The 24,529-nt window shown below is 36.3% G+C and overlaps 1 protein-coding gene across 4 annotated transcripts in view; it reads left to right on the top strand.

Annotated features, from left to right (window-relative positions):
* The window catches only part of CCSER2 (coiled-coil serine rich protein 2), a 211,722-nt gene that overhangs the window by 37,264 nt on the left and 149,929 nt on the right, over positions 1 to 24,529 (top strand). For all 4 annotated transcript variants that reach the window (XM_053584499.1, XM_053584500.1, XM_053584503.1 and 1 more), the window contains 2 exons: positions 7,166 to 8,606; positions 9,679 to 9,875. In XM_053584499.1, coding sequence (XP_053440474.1) covers positions 7,205 to 8,606; positions 9,679 to 9,875 — 1,599 coding nt within the window. In that variant the 5' untranslated portion in view covers positions 7,166 to 7,204. The remainder of the gene's footprint in view (positions 1 to 7,165; positions 8,607 to 9,678; positions 9,876 to 24,529) is intronic.

Genomic DNA, 24,529 nt, shown 5'->3' with positions numbered 1-24,529 from the left:
CTCATAAATAGTTGAAATATACTGCCAATTCTGTATTAAGCTGTTATTCTTTGTATATATGTATACAAAGGTAAAAGCTAATAAAATTCAATAATGGGGCTTTGTGTTGAGCATGGTTTATACTTTGTAAAATCTGAAAGAATCTGGAATAAAGTTATACTCTTTTAAAACTTTACTTTGGCCAAAGATGTCATTTTTGCTTACTTAATTGCTACAGCCAAACCTTCGAATTACTTATGCCACAGATAACAGCCACGAAAAACAGAGGAAAAGGGAATATAGGGAAAATAAGTAAAATAAGGTAAAACAACAAAAATCATTTACAGTTGTTATTATTTTTAGAGATGAGGTTTTACTCTGTTGTCCTGGCTAGAATACAGTAGTGTGATATATAGTTTATTGCAGCCTTGAACTTTTGGACTCACACTGTCCTTCCACCTCAGCCTTCCAAGTAGATATGATTATAGTCACATGTCATGGGCCTGGATAATTTTTTCTTGTCCTTTTTTTTTTTTTGGAGACAGAGTCTCAAGCTGTCACGGTATAATGCCGTGATGTCATAGCTCACAGCAACCTCAAACTCGGGCTCAAGCAGAGTTTGAGGTTGTCTCAGCCTCCGAAGTACCTGGGACAACAGGTGTCACAATCACACCTGGCTAGTTTTTCTATTTTTAGTAGAGATAGAGTCTTGTTCTTGCTCAGGCTGGTGTTGAACTCCTGAGCTCCAGCAACCTACCTGCCTAGTCCTCTCAGAGTGCTAGGATTACAAGTGTGGGTGCACACTGGCTAATTTTTTTTAAGAAGTTTTTGGAGAGACATAATCTTACTATGTTACATAGGATGGTCTTAAATTCCTGGTCTCAAACAATTCGATTCTCCCTCCTTGGCTCCCTGAATCTCTGGGTTTACAGGCTAAAGCTATCATGCCAGCCAATTTTAAATTAGGGTATATCTGTATAGGTAAAAGCAAGTTTCAAAAGTGACTGCTTACCTTTGTGTAGTCATCAGCATTGTTGTTCAGTTAATTGCTGTTGGATTCAATAGTGAATTCATGCCTATTTAAGTCTCTAAAATGCAGGCAATTCATACCTTCTAAAAAGGTATTTGAAATACTAAAAAAGGAAAGTGAGTGGGTGCTTCCTCAGATGATGGGGTACTGGGTATGAAAGGAGTTTGAAAAAAATGATGGCTCTTACTGTTCCTCTGCAAAACTTCTCCTTTATTTAATACTTAGGACCTTTGCAGCCCTTATGCTTCTCTTCCAACATTAGCTGTCCAGTCTTCTTATTCTTGTTGCTAGCTATCAGTAAGCCTCTCAGAATATAGTTGTGTGTCCCTGAACGATAGGGATCCCTTATGAGAAACGTGTCCCTAGGTAATTTTGTCCTTTTGTGAACATCAGAGTGTACTTACACAAAACCTAGAAACCTAGATGGTATAGCCCACTACCAACCTTGTCTCTATGGTGTGGCCTTTTGCTTGTAGGCTACAAACCTATACTCAACCAGGGGTATCCAATTTCATGTGAATCATCTAAGGACTTTCTTACTTATTTGTGGTGGCAGATATCATGAAAATTATGCACAGACCTTTTGACCTTTTTTATTTATGTTTTTTTGCTCATCAGCTTTCGTTAGTGTTTGTGTATTTGATATGTGGCCAAGACAACTTTTCTTCCAGTGGGATGCAGAGAAGCCAAAAGGTTGTACACCCCTGCTGGGCAGTTGTAACACAATATTTGTAACTTAGAAAATCACAGGTATTTCCAAGACCTCTACTAGGTATTATTAGTTTACCATTAACTCTCACAGAGAGTATTAAAATGTGTCAGAGAGGATGTATCATTAGATGTAACCAGCATGTACATTTTCAAATTGTTAAGCATCTAAAAAATGAAACCATTAACAGATTGCAGATCTGGTGAAGTGCAACAAAGACAAGCATGGCTAAGAGGCAAACTCAAAACTTCTGTTTTGTTTTATTTCATTTCTGAGTTATAATGAAATGTAAGAAAAAATTTCATGAACATTTGCAGACAGAAGGTAGCTTATCAATAATGAAGTGACAATAGTCATAATGTAAACAGTGTAAGAACTTTACAGTTGAGCCATCAGACTAGTCTTAAGACCACAGTTCAAGATGATTGATGATTTGTGTTGCAATTATTTGTACATTGAGAAGCCAGTGAATATTCTTTTTTTTGGCCAGGGCTGGGTGTGAACCTGCCACCCTCAGCATATGGGGCCAGCACCCTACTCCTTGAGCCACAGGCACTGCCCAGCCAGTGAATATTCTTGATAGGCAATAGCGTATTCAGGTTTTAGAATTTATTTTTCCTAAGTGGTAGAACCCTGGATGCTTTAACAGTGTGTCTGTCTTTTGGACTCATATTGTATCTCTAAGTTACTAATACTTGGGACATGTATTATCCTCATTTTAGACAGGAAAATAGAGGCATAGAGAAGTGAAAGAATAGAATGTTCTCTCCTCAGTCTTACTTGTGATAGGCAGGGAAATGTTAAAGCCTTTCTGATTCACAGACTGAGTCACCTGTGGACAGAATCTTACGTATGTGTTATTTACGTATGTGTTAATCACCTTTATAAGGTGATTTGAAAAATGACCCTTATATGTGTAGTATCATTGTCAGTTTTCTTAGTCTATGCTGAGAGTGTTTGTGGGTGTGGGAGTATGTTTTGTGGTAATTTTCATTATCAAAAATATAGAAGGCAGTTAGGTCGCAAGGATATTGCCACTGTTCCTTTCTCTGCTTGTGGCAGGCACTCCTGCTTGATGGATACTACTTGAGAGACTACATTTGATGTTAGAACCCTCTTCAACTCATTACTCAAGGCAGCTACTACCAGTTAATCATAGGTTTCCCCAAAAAAGTTATTTTTAGTCTTGACTATTTGTTAATTTGCATTTAAGAGATTGTGTATTTACTTGGAAGTTGAGGATCTATTATAATTGTGGTCCCGTAACAGGTCTCAAAGTAGAGTATATAGACTCAGTTTATGCTCTCAATGAGTTTATTATCTAATGGGCAAACTAGGCATGCACTCAGTTAGAAGACAGACTCATCTGCATTATTGGCATGAAGGGAATAGAGAAGAATGCAAGATTAATTTTAACTGGAAAGGTTTGTGTATTTAGTAGTAATTTTGGACTTTTGAGAATAGCGTCTTCAAGGTAGTCTTTATATTTAGCAAAGGCATAGAAGGTAGAAAGTATACCATAGATTTTGGGAAATGCATCTTTGCTTGAGAGTAGAGGTAGGGTAGAACCAAGCAGAAGGTTGGTCCCTATGTAATGAATTTTGGGTTTTATTTTGGTGTTCGTAGGCCCACACATGGTTTTCAGTGAGTAGAATAATATGATCAGATCTGTGTTTGAAGAGGATAACTGTTGACAGTTTGAATAGAAATGAGATTGGTATCTTGAGATAATGTAGGAAAGTTTGGTAGTACAGGAAGAAATTACGAGCATAAGAACTAGAATTGTGGAGTGGAAATAGTGAATATAGAATAAATTTTTTATGGTAAGTTTAATGTGATTCCTGTAGGATAAGTTTTCCCCAGAAATGTTCCAGCATTTCTTTGGAAGGATCCAGTAATTTCTTTTACATATGCCTAGTTTTAAAATCTTTACAAGGTGAAATGCTTTCCCCCTTCCTTACATCCTGCATTTCTGTAGAATTATTTCTTTATCCTTGGTGTTTCATTAACTTCAATAGGACATGTATTCAGAGCTATGATTTGGTATATTTTTCCTTTCCCTCTATACATTTTTTTACCTCTATTTTAGGGATATTTTCTATTATGTCTCCCTGCCTTTTCTCTTCCACTTGATTAGTTATTCTACTTCAGGGACACTAATTATCTCTGTGTTCAATCTTTGTCCTACATTTTCTGTCTAATGGCTTTGATTTCATTGTTCTTGTTTTTTTTTCTTCTCAGTATTGTTATCTTTAGATTTTTTCCCCTTGCCATTAGTTTGATTTCCTATCTTTGGTTCTTTTTCTTGCTTTTTTTTCAGATGCCTTGCTCTTTTTAATTGGTTTACTTAGCTCTATAACCTCTTTTTAAATTTATCTATTTTGTCTTTTCATCATTGAGCTTTTGTTTTATTAGATGTATGTTATAATTTATACAGTTCTTGGCTATTTCTTTTTATCTTGCTCAGGTTAATTCGGATAGCTTGGTCAAGACTTCACTTTTGTCTTGATATAATGTGGGTGATTCGCCCTAAGGCCATTCCTACCTTAGCTGTGATTTTTTTTCTTTATTTTAATGTACCCCCTCAGTACTCCTTTGTTTGATAAATGTATATTTTTCTCTTTCTGCTTCTTTGTAGATGAAAGGGTATGAGATGTCATTATTGTGAGAGCCTGCCCTTTTTCCCTCAGAGGATCATTTTTCTCCTGTGGTTAAGGACTTGGCTCCTTACATAGACTTTGGTGGAGGTTGTGTCAACTCAGAGTGACAGTGTTCAGTCCTTGTGGGCTGCCTGAGACCAATTCCTAACTACCTTGCTGTGAGTGGCACAACTCAGGCAGTAAATCATATATGGCTTGAGAAGCACATTGGCATTGAAAACATTCATTCTAGAAATGTTCCTGACAGCTCTGGTCCACTATGTTTAGAATGGTGAACTTCTTAACAGATTGTTGTTAGGTACACATTGGACATAGTTTGTGCAGTGGATAGGCTGCACATGGCTGTAGCCATTTTGGCCTCTTTTTGGTTGTTCCTTCTTTTCTTTTGTCATCTTGGGAGCAAGGACAAGAAAGAGGCTTTTTCTTTTTTCCTCCTTCAAGAGACAGTGTCTTGCTCTGTTGTCTAGGCTAGAATGCAGTGGTGTGATCATAGCTCAGTGCAGCCTCAAACTCCTGGGCTCAAAAGTGAACCTCCTGCCTTAGCCTCTTGAGTAGCTGGGAGTACATGCACCCACCATCACACAAAGCTATTTTGCTTTATTTTTCATAGAGACAAGGTCTCACTGTGTTGCTCAGTCTGGTCTCCAATTCCTGGTCTCATGTGATTCTCCCATCTCCGCCTTTCAAAGTGCTGGGGCAGGTGTGAGCCACTGCACTTGGCATAAATTAAATCTATCTGTTCAAATTGGAGGATGTTTATTAAACTTCCTCCTGAGACAGCCCACTTATCTTTCTTGTTACTGCTTTCTGGCGGTATAATCAGGCTAGGAGTCATACTATACCGTACTGCCCACTGCTTCTTAAGGATTCTAGGTTTTTAGTTTGAATTATTTCTTGTTTGACTGCAGTTGGTGGGCTTTTGGCTACAAAATTATATATATATATATATATATATATATACTGTCCCATTTATCGTTGGTGATGGGACATTGTTTAATTCTGCTTTACCTTGCCATTTTTACTTGAAAGTGCTATGATTTTCTAAGTATTTACTTTTAACATTATAATACGTACTCTAGAAACTCTAATTGTTAGGCTAGGGTTGATTTGGAATCCGTTTTCTAATTAAAAAAATTAACAAATTAAAGACAGTATCATGTGATTTATGAAGAAATTAATGACCCCAAGGTATATATTTTGAAATTTCCATTTTCTCTTGTTTGTGTTTTTATAGAACTTTTACATAATCACAGTGAATATACAGTGGCCCTGTTTTATTTCTCTTGTTATGAGGCTATTTTAACATTTCTCTCATCTTTATAATATCATCTGACATATTATACTTTATTAAAGTTATTCAAATAGAATATTCATTTCTAGTTTTATGCCTTTTGTGCTTGTAGTTCTCTTTTTGAGCTAGTTGCTTAAAATGACAGCTGACATCTCAACCCTTATTGCCAGAAGAAATATATATATATTTTTTATATTCTTGTATTCTGGACCTATGTTCTTCCTGTGATATTAGTAATTAAGGTTTTTTCTTTTTTTTTTGAGACAGAGTCTCACTTTATTGCCCTCGGTAGAGTGCTGTAGTGTCACAGCTCACAGCAACCTCCAACTCCTGGGCTTAGGTGATTCTCTTGCCTCAGCCTCCCAAGTACCTGGGACTACAGGTGCTCACCACAATGCTTGGCTATTTTTTTTGCATTTTGGCCGGGGTCGGGTTCGAACCTGCCACCCTTGGTGTTTGGGGCCAGCGCCCTACCCACTGAGCCACAGGTGCCGGCCAGTAATTAAGTTTTTAAAAATATATTCCAGTTTTCATAAGACCATTTATGTTCAAAAAGATTACATGCTTTTTTTTTTTTTTGTTAAGCAGTCCCAGGCTGGGTTTGAACCCACCATCCTCAGTACTTAGGGCCAGCATTCTAACCACTGAGCTAAGGGCACCCTGCCACATGCTCTTGTTTTTAAATAAGAGACTATTAAATGAGAGCGAAAAAGTTATTTTAACTGGAAATTGGAAGACATAAAAGTGTTATTTTTTTATACAGTCAAATTTGGCAATCTGTTATTTCTGGATTTTGCTGTCATCATAGCCCAAGTTTATAATTTTTTTTTCTTTATTTCAAATTAATATGAGTGTACAAATATTTAGATGACATAGTTCTCACTTCCAGGATAAAGTTCCAGTTGTACAAGAGCCCCTCACCCAGGGAGCGTGTCATAAACCCTCACAACGTGTAGCATAGAGGAGATACTGCCACATACCCCAATCATCTACCCCCCTCCCTTCCTCCTCCCCTTCCCCTGTACTAGTGTTTCATTATTCATATAAGTATGTAATTGTTTATATATTGATTTTTTATTAGTATTGAGTGCATTGGATATTTATTTTTCCATTCTTGTGATACTTTACTAAGAAGAATGTGTTTCTGCTCCATACAGGTAAATGTAAAAGATGTAAAGTCTCCATCTTTTTTAATGGCTGAATAGTATTCCATGGTATACATATGCCATAGTTTGTTGATCCATTCATGGGTTGATGGGCATTTGGGGCAAGTTTATAAATGTGTATAAAAATTTTGTTTATTTTCTTCCAGCATGAAGTTGTTAATTTGAATAGTGCATTCAGTATTTATTAAGAGTTCTGTAGAAATCATGAGTAGCTTTTGGGATTTTTGGCATGTAATTATTAATATATAAGTACATGCATTCCTATTATGTAATAATTCATATAATTATCCTTATTTAGGAATGTTTAATCTCTCTTTTTTTTCTCCATAGATTCTGTCCAGTTTTAAGAACAAATGTACCCTATAGCTCATGGAAGAAAAAACACAAATCAAGACATTTTTGGGTTCCAAGTTGCCAAAGTATGGAACAAAATCTGTAAGAAGTACATTGCAACCAATGCCAAATGGGACACCTGTTAATTTATTAGGAACTTCCAAGAATAGTAATGTTAAAAGTTACATCAAAAATAATGGCTCTGATTGTCCATCATCCCATTCATTTAATTGGAGAAAAACAAATAAATACCAACTTAGTGCACAAGGTGCTGAAGAGCCCAGCAATACTCAGAATTCACATGGTAAACATGCTTCTACTCAAGGAATGTTTGATAAAAATGGGATAAAGGGAGGTTTGAAAAGTGTTTCTTTACTCACATCAAAGTTAGCAAAGCCATCCACTATGTTTGTGTCATCAACAGAGGAGTTAAACCAAAAGTCTTTTTCTGGACCATCTAATTTGGGTAAATTCACCAAAGGCACGTTATTAGGAAGGACTTCATATTCTTCAGTCAGTGCTTCAAAATCGCAATTGAATGGATTTTATGGAAACCGATCAGTTGGTGGTGGCATGCAAAGGCCCAGAGCAAACTCCAGTGCCACCAGAAGCAGTTCTGGAGAAAGCTTAGCACAATCCCCAGACAATATTAAATCTATTAGTTGTGAAAAAATGGTAAGGTCACAAAGTTTTTCACATTCCATTCAGAATTCATTCCTTCCACCTTCATCTATAACCAGATCACATTCCTTCAATAGAGCTGTAGAACTAACAAAGCCTTATCAGAACCAACAGCTATCCATTAGAGTGCCTCTACGGTCAAGCATGCTAACAAGAAATTCCCGACAGTCAGAAGTACTCAATGGGAATGAACATTTGGGGTATGGATTTAATAGGCCTTATGCTGCTGGTGGAAAGAAGCTGGCTTTACCAAATGGCCCAGGTGTAACTTCCACTTTAGGTTACAGAATGGTTCATCCTTCTCTCTTGAAATCTAACCGACCTCCGTTTTCTGGGACTATCACAGTTGATGGAAATAAAAATTCACCTGCTGATACACGTATAGAGGAAGATGCTACAGTTTTGGCTAAGGACAAAGCTGCTAATAAGGACCAAGAACTAATTGAAAATGAGAATTTTAGAACAGAAAATGACCAGACAGTGAAACATGATGCTAAAATTAGGTACCTGAGTGATGATGTGGATGACATTTCTTTGTCGTCTTTGTCATCTTCTGATAAGAATGATTTAAGTGAAGACTTTAGTGATGATTTTATAGATATAGAAGACTCCAACAGAACAAGAATAACTCCAGAAGAAATTTCTCTCAAAGAAGAAAAACATGAAAATGTACCACCACAGGATCTATTTGATGTTTCCAAGGAAAATGAAAAATCCTTCAGTAAAACCAATGAATGGATTGATATAAGTGTCTCTGGTAAATATTCATATCCTTAACTTTATTTGCTTTCTACTAGAAATATAACTGAACTTAAATTCAGGATTATCATTAGATAAATTCTAAGATACTGTCAATTTCACAGAAGGATGGAGCTAGATAAAATTGGAGTGGGGCAACATTTATCTTCCTTGTGACTTTTGCTCCCTATTCCATTTTTCACCTTATCTAAAACAACTTTAATAAAATTATCCTTACCTTTGCTTTTCTTTGGCTGTCATACACAGGCCTGTTTCTCCCCAGTATAGGCAGTGCTTCCAAATAATTTTCCCTGTTTCGATCACCCAGTGGCTTATACCATTAAACAAACCGTCTCTTCCCTTAAGGTAGCATTTCATTACTATTTGTTAAGAGTAAAGCTGTACCAAAGGGTAAGTGAGATAATATGCATTATGTCTAATATAATGCATTTTTATCCTCGGAAGTTTTTCTTATTTAGCAATTTTTATAGTTATACTTCCAGAAGAGCCTTCTTTCTTTATTTTTCTAATTGAAGAAATGGTGATAGCATCTGTTAAATACTAAATCTTGGAGAAAATGTATTGTATGCCCGAATGGAAAAGAAAACTGAAAAGATTGGTTCACATGGTTTAATCAAGGGACAAGGTCATGCCTTGAGATGCACATATAAAATCTTAATTACCTGTGGGTCTTCTAAAAGTGACTGCCAGAATAGGATTTTTCCTTATATGGAGTCACCTGTGAGATTATACACAGAGGATCGAGTTTTCTGGCCATTGGTTAAATTATTCTGGGAAATATTAAAGAAACAGGAGGCTTTATTTATACTTTTAGAAATGTTGACAGAAGTAAAAGATGGCTAAATAATTTTTTTTTTTTGTCTATTTCAGGTTGTTTTTAAAATTTTGCCTATAGATTTTTTTTTATTGCTTAGTAAACATGAAATGCTAGTATAAATGCTTTTTTTTGGCCAACTTTTTCGCTATAATATGTCAAATTTTTAGAACTTACAGTTTTAGAACATGAGAAATAATTATATTTTGTGAATTAATAATTTCTTTTTCTTTCTCTTTTTTTTAATCAATTGAAGACAGGAACGAATGTACAAAACATCCTTCTGGGAATAACTTAATTTCACCAGATACAGACTACAGAGCTGGTTCTTCACTTGAACTCTCTCCCTCTGATAGTTCTGATGGAACATACATGTGGGATGAAGAGGGCTTGGAACCTATTGGAAATGTCCATCCGGTTGGGAGCTATGAGTCTTCTGAAATGAACAGCATAGTATGTATGAATTTATATATTCTTGGAACAGTTGTTTCTCTTACTATAGAGAGACTTATGATATTGATTGGATTTTTAAAAAGTTAAAAATTAATGTTACTAGTTAGAGAAATGGGAAACTAAATCTGTTAAGGGCCAAAAAGTATCTGACCCTCTATGGGGAATATATAACCTTTGACTTAAATATACACACATTTTCATCATATATACATAAATATGTACATACTGTATTGGTTAGTTTAAGCCATACCAGTCATTCCCAAAGACAGGGAAGAGGCCAGTGTCTGGAGACAATTTTGATTGTCATATTGATAAGCATTACTTGGCATCTAATGGATGGAAGCGAGAGATGCTGCTTAGCATCTTATATCACACAGGTCACAGCTCACAGTGAAGAATTATACAACCTAAGATGGCACTAGTGCCACTTTTCATTACTTGTTGAGGTAATTTTGATGTGACAGCTCCTAGGGGCTTAACACAGTAAAAGTTTATTTTTTCACTCTTAGAAAGTCTACTGCGGGTCTGGACAGCTGTCTGGGCAGCTATCTTTTTTTTTTTTTTTTTTTTTTTGCAGTTTTGGCTGGGGATGGGCTTGAACCTGCTACCCCCAGTATATGGGGCCAGCGCCCTGTTTCTTGAGCCACAGGCACTGCTGGCAGCTGTCTTTAGGATATCAGCAGCTTTGATTTTGGGGCTTGACTATTGTTTGAGGCCTCTTTTTGTCACTGTGGCAGGATCTTATACATGCAGTTACTTGAGTTAGCTGCAAGTGGCACATAGCACTTTAAGTCACAAGCTATTGATGAGGACTAATTATATGGTCCCACATAAGTACTAAGGGGTCAGGAAGTGTAATATTCCTGTGTGCTTGTACGGTGAGAGAACTGAGTATAGATGAGTGCTAGAAGACCTACTATACCTTTATATGTGCATAGATTAAGAAACATTGCAATAATGCAGATAGTATGTCATATTACTGAAGTGTAACTGGGATATTTCAAGTGATTCATTGGGATTTATTCAGTACATAAAATATATTAGAACCTCTGTTAGAATTGACTGTAACAAACTGGTCAACATATGGAGGTGGTCAACATAAGGAACTAGGCCTGCTGTACTGATAAATACGTGTGGTGTATATCTAATCTGTGAAAATTAGGCAGTCCTACTATGGAGGTTCTACTGTATTATTTTTCAATAGTTCAATGGGAAAATTGGTTATCTTTTGGATATATAGTAGAACCTCCATAGTTGACAACTTCCCTACACTGAACACCTCTTTAAATTTCCCTAATTTTCACAGACCAGATCTGTACCACATGTACTTCATGGAAGTTCCTTTTGTTGACTACCTCTGTATGTTGACCAGTTTGTTATAGTCCCTTAGGTGGTCAACTTACATAGGTTCTACTGTATTAAATTTCAAGTGGATTTCAGGTAGTATAGTTTTCCATACTCATGTAAACCTGCAACTTAAAAAAAATAAGACTTTGTTACCAGAGGCTTAAGCTGCATAAACAGAGTATATGCATATAATTTAGAAAGTCTATGAGATAAGAGAGAGAGTGAATGATATAAGAGAGCGAGAGATAATATAATTTATCATCACATTAGATAAAGGAAGTTAAGAAAAGGTTATAATTTAGGGGCTTATGTTTTCATATGAAGATTGTAAAGTCAGTATAATTGAAGTGCAAATGAACATTGTGTCCAACAGATGGCAGCAATAAGCCGCTTAGTACCTGACATTTTTTAGAGGTTCACCAACTTCAGTTCATTGTTCCCTGTGATGAATGACAAAATAGCCTTCTCTGTTGACTATTAGCTCTTACCATCCATGAGTTTCATCCTTGATCAGTAAGCTTATATATGGGATGGGCAGCCACAAAAATTTTCATTTCGTGCCTTGGAACAAGAAGATATCTCTGTCTTTCTCTCCTGATCTAAAGGGAAGACAGCCTGAGAAAGGATGGAGAATTAATGGAAGAAGTTGAGAGGAGTGTATTGGGATCTCTTGTGACACTGGATTTACAATTTTTGCTTTGAAGTCTGTGAATGTTTCGCTCTGTCTACATATTTTAAGCAACTTCTGTTGTGCAACTATTTAGAATTATTGTGTTTTTGGTGAACTGGACTTCTGGTCATTGTTTAGTGATCTTTCCTATCCCTAATTATGCTTTTCATCTTTAAACTTCTTTTTCCCCCAGAAATTAGTATATCTTACTGGTTTTATTTATACAAGGTGGCCATAAACTTCATGTGTAATTTTAAATTTCACACTGTTTTAAATTGCACATGCACCTATGGCCACCCTGAATATTGTCCCTCCTTTTACTATCAGCCTTTTTGGTACACAGCAAATAGTTTGCTATTTAAAAAAATATTGATTGGGCGGTGCCTGTGGCTCAGGGAGGGGGGATGCCAGCCCATATACCAGAGGTGGTGGGTTTGATTCACCCGGCCTCGGCCAAAAACTGCAAAAACAAATATATAGATAGATAGATAGATACAGATATAGATATATCTTTTTCTTTTAACCAGTAGGTTTAGTTCATTTACTCTCCTCTGACATCTTACTGTCTTTATTTAGATCAGTTTGCTTTTTCTGTTTCTTCTTTTCCTTAAAGAAGCTCAAATTAATATCTTTAACTCAGCCCCCAAATAACTTTAGCATGTTCTGGGCGGTGCCTGTGGCTCAGTGAGTAGGGTGCCAGCCCCATATGCCGAGGGTGGCGGGTTCAAACCCAGCCCTGGCCAAACTGCAACAAAAAAATAGCTGGGCGTTGTGGCGGGCGCCTGTAGTCTCAGCTGCTCGGGAGGCTGAGGCAAGAGAATCGCGTAAGCCCAAGAGTTAGAGGTTGCTGTGAGCCGTGTGACGCCATGGCACTCTACCCGAGGGCGGTACAGTGAGACTCTGTCTCTACAAAAGAAAAAAACAAACAAAAAAAAACATAACTTTAGCATGTTCTTCCTTTTCTTGGTCTCTACAACAATGCTCATTTCAATCCAGGTCACAATAAGGAACTTTCACTACCATGTATTGTCAACAGTCACTTCTAACACAGCTGAGTTCAGCCTACTATTTAGTTCAGCTAACGTTTTTATAGTTAGATTTTTTTCTTTGAAAGAAGCAGTGTGTTGTGCTACATTCTGGTACCAGCTCCTAATCATGTCAGTACCCCAAAACAGATAAGTTTCTAGACTGACTGCTTTGTATAACACTGGTCTAGAATCCTGGCTATTTATTTGTTTAAATGCTACCAGTATTTTGCTGAGGTATAATTTGCATATAATAAAATGCATGAATCTTCTACAGATAGCCCAGGGAATTTTGATAAATGTATGTGCTTGACAAAAATCCAGATTAAGATAAGGAATATTCCTATCATTCCAGAATGTTCCTTTTAGTAATTCTCTCACCTTATAACAACTGTTGATTTCTTTCACTATAGATTGGTTTTATCTGTTCTTGAACTCTATATAAATGGAATAATAAGGTTGTATTATTTTATGTCTGGTGGCTTTTAATCAGTATGCATTTGTCAGTTGTAGTTTGTTCATTCTTGTATTATATTCCTTTGTGTGAATAGATGACAACTTATTTTATCCTATTGTGATGGGCATTTAGGTTGTTCATAGTATTTTAATGAGTTGCACTATTGAGAAGATTTTGCTGTATGTTATTTGGTGAACATACATTCAATTCCATTGGTAAAATATGTAAGAGAGAGATTTCTACGTTATAGGCTATGCTTATGCTTATGTGTAGTGATGTTGTCAGTTTACCAAAGTGATCATACCTGTTTACACTCCCACTGGCAGTAAACGAACATTCCAGAAATTTCCCTTCTGGCTACACTTGATGTTGTCTGTCTTTTTGCATTTTTGCTGTTCTGGTGGGGTATAGTGGTATTGCATTGAGATTTGTCTTGTGTTTCGTGGTAACTACTCACTGAGTACCTTCATGTATGTTTATTGTAATATTAGGATATCCTCTTGTGTAGTTTCTTCTGTTAGGATACCTGTATTTATTTTTGTTTATTTGTAAAAATTCATCATATAGTTTAGATATATTAGTAAATATTTTACTATATATGTATGTGCATGTATGTATGTATGTGTATATAGACTGTATATTCTCTACTCTGTGAATTGCTTTTTAAATCTGTTAATAGTGTCTTTTGATGCTATAACTTAACAATTTTAGTACTGTCCAATTTACTGTTTTTCCCTTTATTGTTACCACTTCTTTGAACTCTGTGAAATCTTTGCCTATCCTAACATCCTGAAGACTATTTTTGACTTTTCACATTTAGGTCTGTAGTTCATCTGAAAATTATTGGTGAATGGTATGAGATAGAAGTTAAGATTAATTTTTTTTAAGTGATCTTTCTCCCACTCTATTGCAAAGTCATCTTTGTCATAAATCAGTGACTGAATATATAAATATATCATTGGCCCATTTGTCTATCCTGTGTCAGCAATTGCTGTTTTAAATATCGTAGCTTTAAATTAGGTTTGTTACTGTCCAACTGGGTACTTTGCCTACTGCCCAGGAGAAGGCCAATATACTGAGATCACAGGGGTTGTAACGACAAAGTTTAATATGCAAGGTGCCAGGCTAAGAGATGGGAAAATGTTATCAAACCCGTTTCTTTGACAATTTGGGGGCTAAGAATTTTTTTTTTTTTTTGTAGAGACAGAGTCTCACTGTACCTCCCTCGGGTAGAGTGCCGTGGCGTCACACGGCTCACAGCAACCTCTAACTCTTGGGCTTACGCGATTCTCTTGCCTGAGCCTCCCGAGCAGCTGGGACTACAGGCACGCGCCACAATGCCCAGCTATTTTTCTGTTGCAGTTTGGCCGGGGCTGGATCCGAACCCGCCACCCTCGGCATATGGGGCCCGCGCCCTACTCACTGAGCCACAGGCGCCGCCTGGGGAGGGGTGAGGGACGCTAAGATTTTTAAAGATAGTTTGGCAAACAAAAGGCTAGGGAATTGGGTTTGCTAATTTTCTGGGAATGGACTCATAGGATTGGGAAGCAGAAATTATCTTCTTTGCTGGGACAGTTCCTTGGTCATATGACTTGCTGGATCATTTCCCAAGCAGGGCCACTGGTCTGGTTGACATCAGTTGGTCTTCCCAAATGCAGTGACTAGAAGATACCTCAAAGAACAGTTTTAAGGCTCAGCGCCCATAGCTCAATGAGTAGGGCACTAGCCACATACTCTGAAGGTGGTGGGTTCGAGCCTGCCCCGACCTGCTAAACAACAATGACAACTGCAACCCCCCGGCCAAAAATGACCAGGCGCTGTGGCGGGCGCCTGTGGTCCCAGCTACTTGTGAGGTTGAGGCAAGAGAATTGCTTGAGCCCAAGAGTTTGATGTTGCTGTGAGCTGTGATGCTATGGCACTCTACCCAGGGTGACATAGTGAGACTCTGTCTCAAAAAACAAACAAAAAAAAAAAGTTTTAAGTTTTATAGTAGTGATATTATCTATAGAAACACAAATTTGCTCATGTCAAGAATATATGGCATTTAAGCTGTAAGCAGTTATAGCAGTACAGAAGTTAGGGAACAATGACTGGTTAACTTTTAGCTATTTCTATACTTCCATTGAAATCCAGTTTTTATCACTATTCATGCCTTATGGCCTTACATTGTTTTAATATAGACAAGTTAAATTTTACTATCTGGTAGTGTGTTATCTTCCAGCCTTGTTCTTTTCCAAGATTTTCCTATTTCTCCTTAGCCTTCTGTATTCCCATTTAAATACAGTAGCATCTTTGTAAATTGACCACCCAAGGGACTATAATGAACTGAGCAACATATGGAGGTGGTCAACATAAGGAACTTCCATTGAGTACATGTGGTACACATCCAGTTTATGAAAAGTAGGTCAACTTAATGTGGTGGTCAGGGTAGGAAGGTGGTTAACTATGGAGGTTCTACTGTATTAGAATAAGTTTGTCATTTTCTATAAAGGACCTGCAGGGATTGTGAATGAGACTGCATTGACTTTATAGATTGGTTTGCAGAGAATTGACATGTTTATAATAGTCTTCATTATTATGGTATAGTCCTTCGTTTATTTAGGACTTTAGAAATATTTCTTGCTGTTTGTGTTTTTCTATAAAATGGATGGTTTATTTTTTAGGTTTGGATTTTGCTACTGTTAATGAGACAGAGTCTCTCTTTGTCACCCTGGGTAGAATGCTGTGGCATCATAGCTTATAGCAACCTCAAACTTTTGGACTCAGGTGATCCTCTTGCCTCAACCTCCTGTGTAGTTGGGACAACAGGCACCTGACACAACATCCGGCTAGAATTTTTTGGGACAGGGTCTCACTCACTCTTTCTCAGGCTGGTGTTGAACTCGAGAGCACAAGCAATCCACCTGCTTTGGCCTCCCAGAGTGCTAGGATTACAGGCGTGAGCCACTGCACCTGACTACAATTTTATTTTCAGATTTTTTTGTTGTATTTACAAATTTACTTGATTTTTTTTTTTTTTTGACTTTTTAGGGCTCAAAAAACAGTAGCCAAAAATGAAGTTCTCAGAACTAGCAGTTTTTTTCTGGTCATCTGCTGTCTCTCAGTCTGATTCTTTCCCAAGGTGAGGCATAGAAACTAGAATCCCTCTTCCCCAAGGTGGATGTCACAGAAACCAGAGCCTCTTTACTCAAAGGCCAGCATAAAATCTAAAATTATTCTATGTAAAGCAGGCCATAAAGAAATTATTTGACTTACCTTGTTTGTAGGTTGGAAGACTTCCATTCTAGACAGGGCCTTGCCCTCTACCACAAGGAAGGAATGGATGCTCATAGAAGCTGAGAAGAATCTAGAGAGGCGTTGCTGGCTTTCCCCACTCAGTCTTTGTCTAATCATAGTTCTACATGACTGCCCATACTTTGTTGCATAAAAATACATGATTTTCCATGTATTTTCCATGATTTTCCATGTGTGTTCAGGTCTTCATTCTGAAGACTTCAATGTATTTGTTAAATCAATTTGTATGCCATTTCTCCTGTTAATCTGCCTCATGTCAGTGATTTTTCAATGAACCTTTAGGGGGCCAAGGTCCTTGGTCTCTATAGTTTGTTGACATGTTCTTCTCAGGTAAATTCATCTACTAGTTTTAATAATTTTTGCTCATGGATGTTTTTGGAACATCTGTATACACTATATAATCATACCATTTGCAAGGCACCTCTCCAGCCCCACCCCGACCCCACTGCACTGGTTAGGACCACCAAGATAATGTTGAATTAAAATGAGGATAGAATTTTGGAGGAAAAGCTTTGATAGTTCACAACCATTAAAGTTTTTATGGGGGAGTAAAGAGGGATTTTATTAGATTACTCAAGTTCCCTTCATTTTATTTGCTGAATTTTTATTGTGAATGAATTAAATTTTATCAAATGCTTTCTCTGTATCTATTGAGATAATGAAATGATACATTTCTTTCTGTGCGGGGAATGGATTGATTTGTTTTCAAATATTAAACTACCTTTCCATTCCTGGCATGTATTCACTTGGTGGTGATGTATTATCTTTTTAAAATGAATTAAATTTGATTTGCTAATATTTTATTAATGTTTTTGTATTTATGTTCATGAGCTAGATTGTTATGCTCTATGATTTTCTTTCTGTCTTTTTGTTTCTTGTCATGTTTTTGTATCAAGGTCATGTTGGCTTTATAATGAGTTGACAAGTTTTCTCCATTTTTCTGACCTTTAAGAGTTCATATATAATTGATGTTACTTGTTCTTTAAGTATGGAAAATAATTCACCAGAATTCAGCCTTTTGGACTTGGAGGTGTTTTTTTTTTTTGGTAAGAAAAAAAAATAGCTCTGATTTTTAAAATAGATACTGGCCCATTAAAATTTATACGTATGTTTCTTCTTGTGTTGGTTTTTGAGACTTTGTCCATTTCATCTAAGTTTGTGAATTGTTGATGTGAGTTGTTTAGGATTATCTTTTCATCTTTTTAATATTTTTTAAGGTCTTATAATAATGTTTGCTTTCCCCTTCCAATGCTGGTAATTGGTATTTCCTCTCTTTTTTCTTTATTTCCAAGAATCAAATTTGGACTTTGCTAATTTTTTGGTATTTGTTTATTTTCTGTATTATTGATTTTTGTTCATGTCTTTATTTCCTTCCATTTTCTTTTAGTTTGTTTTTCTTTTACAAAATTTTGACATAGAAACTAGATCATTAATTTTCAGCCTTTCACCCCTCTTGTGTGCATGTATTCTCTTTTTTTTTTTTTTTTTAGAGATAGAGTCTCACTTTATGGCCCTCGGTAGAGTGCTGTAGCCTCACACAGCTCACAGCAACCTCCAACTCCCGGGCTCAAGTGATTCTGCTGCCTCAGCCTCCCAAGTAGCTGGGACCACAGGCACCCGCCACAACACCCGGCTATTTTTTGGTTGCAGTTTGGCTGGGGCCGGGTTTGAACCCACCACCCTTGGTATATGGGGCCGGCATCTTACCGACTGAGCCATAGGTGCCGCCCGTGTGCATGTATTGTCATAAAGAAAAGGCTTTATTATATATTAAACAATACATTCAATAGATCCCTAGGCATAAATATAAACAGTGAATTTCTATTAATGTGCCTTATTTTAAAAAAAGTGACTTCTAAGGCATGTTGTGTATGCCATCTTCATTTCTTTTTAACATTTAATGCGTTTATGTATATGTGAATGATAGACAATATGGTATGTTTTATAACTTACATAAGTGACACAGTGTTCTGCAGCTTCTGATTTTTCTTTACTGTTTCATTTTTGTGTGTATATGTATTTATGTTGTAGTTCTTGTTCATTTTTACTCTTATATAAAATTCTATTATTTGAATATACTGGTATTTTTCTCTCTGTTTCCCTGCTAATTGGTATTTGAGTTACTCTTAACTAATAATGATAGTATATACAGTGCAGCAATGAACATTTAGTTCATTGATTATATTCATTTCCCTTTGATCATGAAATTCAGAGTTTCTTTAGGATATAAACCTAGCAATAGCACTCCTAAGGTATAAATCTGGGAATAGTATATTTTCAACTTTATTAAATGCTACCACATTTCTTTTTAAAAGGGTTCCACCAATTTATACTTCCCAATAATGAATAAGGGTTTCTGTTGTCTTTATCTTTACCCATACACTGTATCTTTAAAATTTTAACCCGTTATGATTAGTGTGAAATGGTGTATCATTTAAATTTACATCATTACTGATTTTATTATTTTTTTAACCGGTTTACTGGCTGTGTTGTTTTAAGGGAATTACTCTTATTGATATGGAAAAGTTTCTTATGTGGTTGGAATTTAATTCTTGTTAACCGTGAAGCAGATAATCCATCAGGCCATGGCTTTTAAGTTTTAAATTTTAATGTAATTAAATTTGGGAATGCTTTTCTTTATAGGTTTTACTATGTGTGTGTGTTGTGTGTGTGTGTAAGTGTATAAGACATTCGTTCTTATCCTAGGTCCTTATAAATATTTTGTGCATTGAGAGAGATTATAGCATAATAACTAAGTACAAGGGCTCTGGAAAAAGCAATTTTATAACCCATCTCTGTTGTGTATTAGCTGTGTGTCCTTGGATTCTCTATGTTGGTTTCTTTTTCTTTCTTTCTTTTTTTTTTTTTTTTAAATGAATATATAACAGTACCTATCTCCAGGACTGATGTTAGGAAATCCATGCCTGAGTAGTCTAACAGTCACGTGATTCCCTTGGGATACTGGTTGTTGAGTATTTTGAGCATCATCTCTCACTACCTCCTGGGATTACTATGAACCTTAAAAGTGAGATTGTACATATAAAACACTTATTAACTCCAGGAACATGGCAAGTCCTCAACAGATGTTAACTATTTATTGTTATTTTATTATCTTCTGATTGATTTAATTTTTTTACATTTAAGATTTTAATCTGCCTGAAGTTGGCATGAAGCATAGTAATTTACCCTCATGAACATTCTTCCACAATATACCTGGGGTACTAGTAGTTCAGAAAAGAGTTAACATAGGGGGTCTGAGACTGCCTCTCTTTAGATTGCCTGCTTGAAAGGTTGACCCTTGGCTGTAAACAGTTCCCAACAGTGATTATATAACTTTTCATAAATGATAAGAGTGGTAGGTTTGATGTGCCTAAACTGTTTGAACAATGTGATTTATACTGGACACCTGTTTTCCTTCTGGGAGTCTGGAATTTTGATATTTGCTAAGCAGAGGGTCGCCACATGACCCACCTCCAGGGGTACTGAGTTTCTTAGGAATGTCCAGAGTAGACCCACTCTGCACACTTTGTGGAGGGATTTAGCATATCCTTTGTTACTCCATTGAGAGAGGACTCTTGAAGGCTTATTACACTTGATTTCCTTCAGCTTTGCCTCATGTGCCTTTTCCTTTGCTTATTTTGCTTTATATCCTTTTGCTAAAACAAACAAACAAACAAAAAAAATCCTGGCTGTTAATATGATTGTGTGCTGGATCTTGGAAGTCCTAGTGAATCATCTAACCTGGGGGTAGGCTTTGGGACCTCTCAACACAGGTAGTGATATGCATTTATCTTTGCTCACTGTGTGATAGTATATGTATATATTTTTTGTTCTGTTTTATTTTTAGAACAATCCTTTGAAGTAGCTATGGAGCAGCTACTACCTTCTCCTTCACAGTAGGATGATTTCCAGAGGAGCTGAGTAAATTGATATTATAGGCGGAGAACCAGAGTACTACTTACTATACTCTCAGTCTTGTGGTCTTGATTTTTAGCATTATATTAATATCTACTCACAATAACTGAGAATTTTTCAATTCAGTAAACTTTTAACTGATGCTTGTGTATTTTTTTCTTTCTTTTTTTTTTTTTTTTGAGACAGATCCTCAAGCTGTCGCCCTGGGTAGAGTGCTGTGGCATCACAGCTCACAGCAACCTCCAACTGCTGGGCTCGAGCAATTCTCCTGTCTCCGCCTCCCAAGTAGCTGCGACTACAGGCACCTGCCACAATGCCCAGCTATTTTTTTTTTTTGGTTGCAGCCATCATTGTTGTTTGGCAGGCCTGGGCTAGATTCGAACCGTCCAGCTCAGGTGTTTGTGGCTGGCACTTTAGCCACTTCAGCCACAGGCTCCAAGCCCTGATGCTTGTATTTAACTTTTTAAAAGATGAAATACAGCAAATTTTCTGATAAATATTCTCATAATCATATTGTATGTGCCTAGTATTAGGCAAAAACATTTTTTCTTCTTGTGAGAACAGTGAGCCATACTCAGAGTCTTCTTCACTGAAACGCAGTGAACAGTATGAGCGTTCTCAAACTGAAGAGGAGTTGCAACTGCAGTTTCACCATGACTGATTTTCTAACACTTAAATATTTAAGAACTGATAATTTTAAGTCATCACATGGAATGCCTTTATTTTTGGAATAATTTTTTATGGGAAGGCTAAAGAAGTGTTTGAATCAGATAATCCCGGAACATATCTGGCTTTATTTTTCTGTGTTTTATCAACCTTGCCTATCTTTACATAGTAGGCAAGTTTAACTCCTTATTTAAATGATAATCTCTTTCACTTTAAAAGGTAGATTCAAACACTTGCTTGAACGCTTTTGATATACCAAGTAGTTATGCCTCATTTTTAAAGATACTAAAAATGTTTTATTATACATTTATTTATTTTTGTTTTATGAAGGGAACAGTTGGCTAGATTTGGTTTCTTCTGTAGTGATTGATGTAAGTAGACTTTATTGAGACTTAAATGTCTGCTGAATGTTGTAATATTCTTAGCAGTTGTTTATGTGGGTGTATGCATTTCCTCGGTTATTTATACTGAAATTTGGAATTTCTCTAGTCCAAGACTATAGAAGAAGAATATCAAGATATCAAATCCATCTTATATTTGTCTTTTTTGATTTAATTTGAATTTTCAAAGACATCTAGGAAGTTTTACGTTATTCTCTAATTTTGTATCAGTAGTCTTACTGTCATTTAACTTAGCCTGGGTTTGTTTTACTACAAGAAAAAGACCAGATAGGCTTCAATCTTTCTAAAGGGCATTTACATATATTACCTCAGAGATGATGGGAACTTGTCTCCATTCTGCTAGTTTTTGCTCCGTTTAAGTCTTTCGTATGACTGTATTCAATAAATTCTGGTGAGATCATGTCGCTGCTGCTTTAAATATGTATCCATGTTCAGGTGCCCTTTATCTTACCATGACCACCTTGTCTACATCCTCATGTGTAGATGATTTGAGATTATTTATATTTCTATGAATGCTGTTATCCATTCACACTATAACACTATATTCAGACTTTTTTTCCCCGTCTCTTCCCTCTAAGGGTTAACTGTTCAGTGATGACACCCTGTCTAGTCTTGGCAACAGAGTGAGACTCTGTCTCAAAAAATAAAGTGACATCATAGTGAACAAAGGACTTTTTTTACCCTTTGAGCCATTTGAGAGTAAGCTCTCTACCTGATGCCCTATGATCCTCAGATACTTTAAAGTATGTTTCTTAAAAACCAGAATATTTTCCTATATAACTACAGACTAGCCATTCAAATATGAAGTTAACGTGGCTAAATTACCACTATGTAATATTTAACTCCCATTATGTTTCTCCATTAAATCAATGATATCTTATATGGTAAAAACATGTAAGTTAGAATCCTGCGTTAGTTTTGGTTATTGTGGGTCTTTAGTCTCTTCAGTTTTCTGGCCAGTGAGTGCTTCTTCCAGTTGGCTTCTGTGTCCTTTTCTTTTGTGTCTCATTATTCTTTGAGCATTCCCTTGCTTTTTTGTTTACAAGATGTTTTAGTCTCATCTTATTCTTTTTCTGCCTTTAGACCTGGAGTCAGCTATTTCTTCTAGCATTGCCTGTTGTTCCTAGGGTGCAAACCTGTGTGGCATGTTACTGTATTGAATACTATAGGAAATTTATACCACAATAGTGTTTGTGTATCTGAATATATCTATATATTGAAAAGGTAATGCATTCCATTATAATGTTGTGACATTTACGCCAATACTGCCTCACTAGGCAATAGGAATTTTTAGCTCCTTTATACTCTTAAGTCACTACTGCTATTAGGCAGTCAGTTGTTGACTGAAATGTTGCTATACAGTGCGTGACTATGTACTTGATCAACCTCCTTCTGTATAACTCATTTTCCTTCTTTGTCCCCATCTCCTTTTTCATGGTGATGTCTTTCTTACCTTACTTGGGTTCTACTTACACAGTGGGCCACCCCCTTGCATACTTCCTTACCCTTTGAGCCATTTGAGAGTAAGCTCTCTATGCGATGTCCTATGATCCTTAGATGTGTTTAGTGTCTGACTCCCCACATCAGACCGTTTCTCACCTGTATTCTGCTCAAACTTCCATACCTCACACCAGGCCAACCCCCTGCCTCCGATCTTCCCTCTCTTCTCTGGTCATGGGTGTCCTCATCACCCCTGATATCCTCAATCCCTGGTAACTTGTGCATGGACACTCTTTCATATTGCTTGGATTCTAACTTCCATGTTTGTCTTCTCCTGTGTATATGCTTTCTCACCTTCTCCAGTCTTTGTCTCCCTTCCTTACAACTTGCGAATTTGAAGAAGGATGCATGGAGATGTTTTTGGACATCTTAGGATATCTTATTGTTCAGAACAATTAGGGTTTGTTTCATAAATCTGGGAGCATTTAAGTTGGGTGCATATATATTTAGAATTGAAATGTCCTCTTGCTGTATAGGTATGTTAATAACATAGATGCAGTATAAATGTTCTATGATCTTCACAAATATGTGTTATCAAAACAAATGTTATTAAAAATCATGAAAAATGGTTCTGTGTATAATAAGCTTCATAGGATCTTGATCACTTATGTGATAAATATGGAAGCTTATATTGTTTATTTAGAGAGCTAAAAGCTTTATTTTTTTCAAACATTGGTTTAATTCAAAATTTGATGTAAACTTCTCCAATTTTTAGGGAATATAAAATTAGGTTGTCATGGTGAGCATATGGACAGTATTTAATTATAATCAGTTAGGAAAGTGCACAGTAACTTGTGTAAGGATTGGTAAGAATTCTGAGTTCAGCTCAATCCTAAAGATTCTAGATGCTTCTATTTCAAATTTATTTCAAAGGGAAAGATATTATTGTTTATCTGGAAAAAATATAGCTCATATGAATACTACAGTTGTGAGTTTGTAGAGATATAGAACTTACTATCCTTTAAAAGAATCTTGTTGAGGATTCTAGGCATCTAGATTGTTTTTTGTTATTGTTTTTGTAATGAGAGTCAGACTTAAAGACACATTTATAAATCTGAGTCAGACTTAATGAAAGACACATTTTATAAATCTGAGTCAGACTTAATGAAAGGCACATTTATAAATCTATTGGTGTATTAGTTTTCTCTCATTGCTGTAACAAACCACCACAAATTTAGTAGCTTAAATGTGGCTTTATTGACTTCATTGAGGGAAGTTTTCCTCCCTTTCAGCTGTAGGTCTCTGCTTTCGTTACCATATTTCTCCAAGTACTCATGTTTAATTTTCTGGGTGTTGCTAATTGTGCTCTTGCTAACACCAAAAACGTTCCACTGTCTTTCTTTGGTTGCTGCTTGCCAGAAAATGTAGATCAACCTTTT

The sequence above is a fragment of the Nycticebus coucang genome, chromosome 3 (assembly GCF_027406575.1).
Source record: "Nycticebus coucang isolate mNycCou1 chromosome 3, mNycCou1.pri, whole genome shotgun sequence".
NCBI lineage: Eukaryota > Metazoa > Chordata > Mammalia > Primates > Lorisidae > Nycticebus > Nycticebus coucang.
This window is presented reverse-complemented; position numbering and strand designations above follow the sequence as displayed.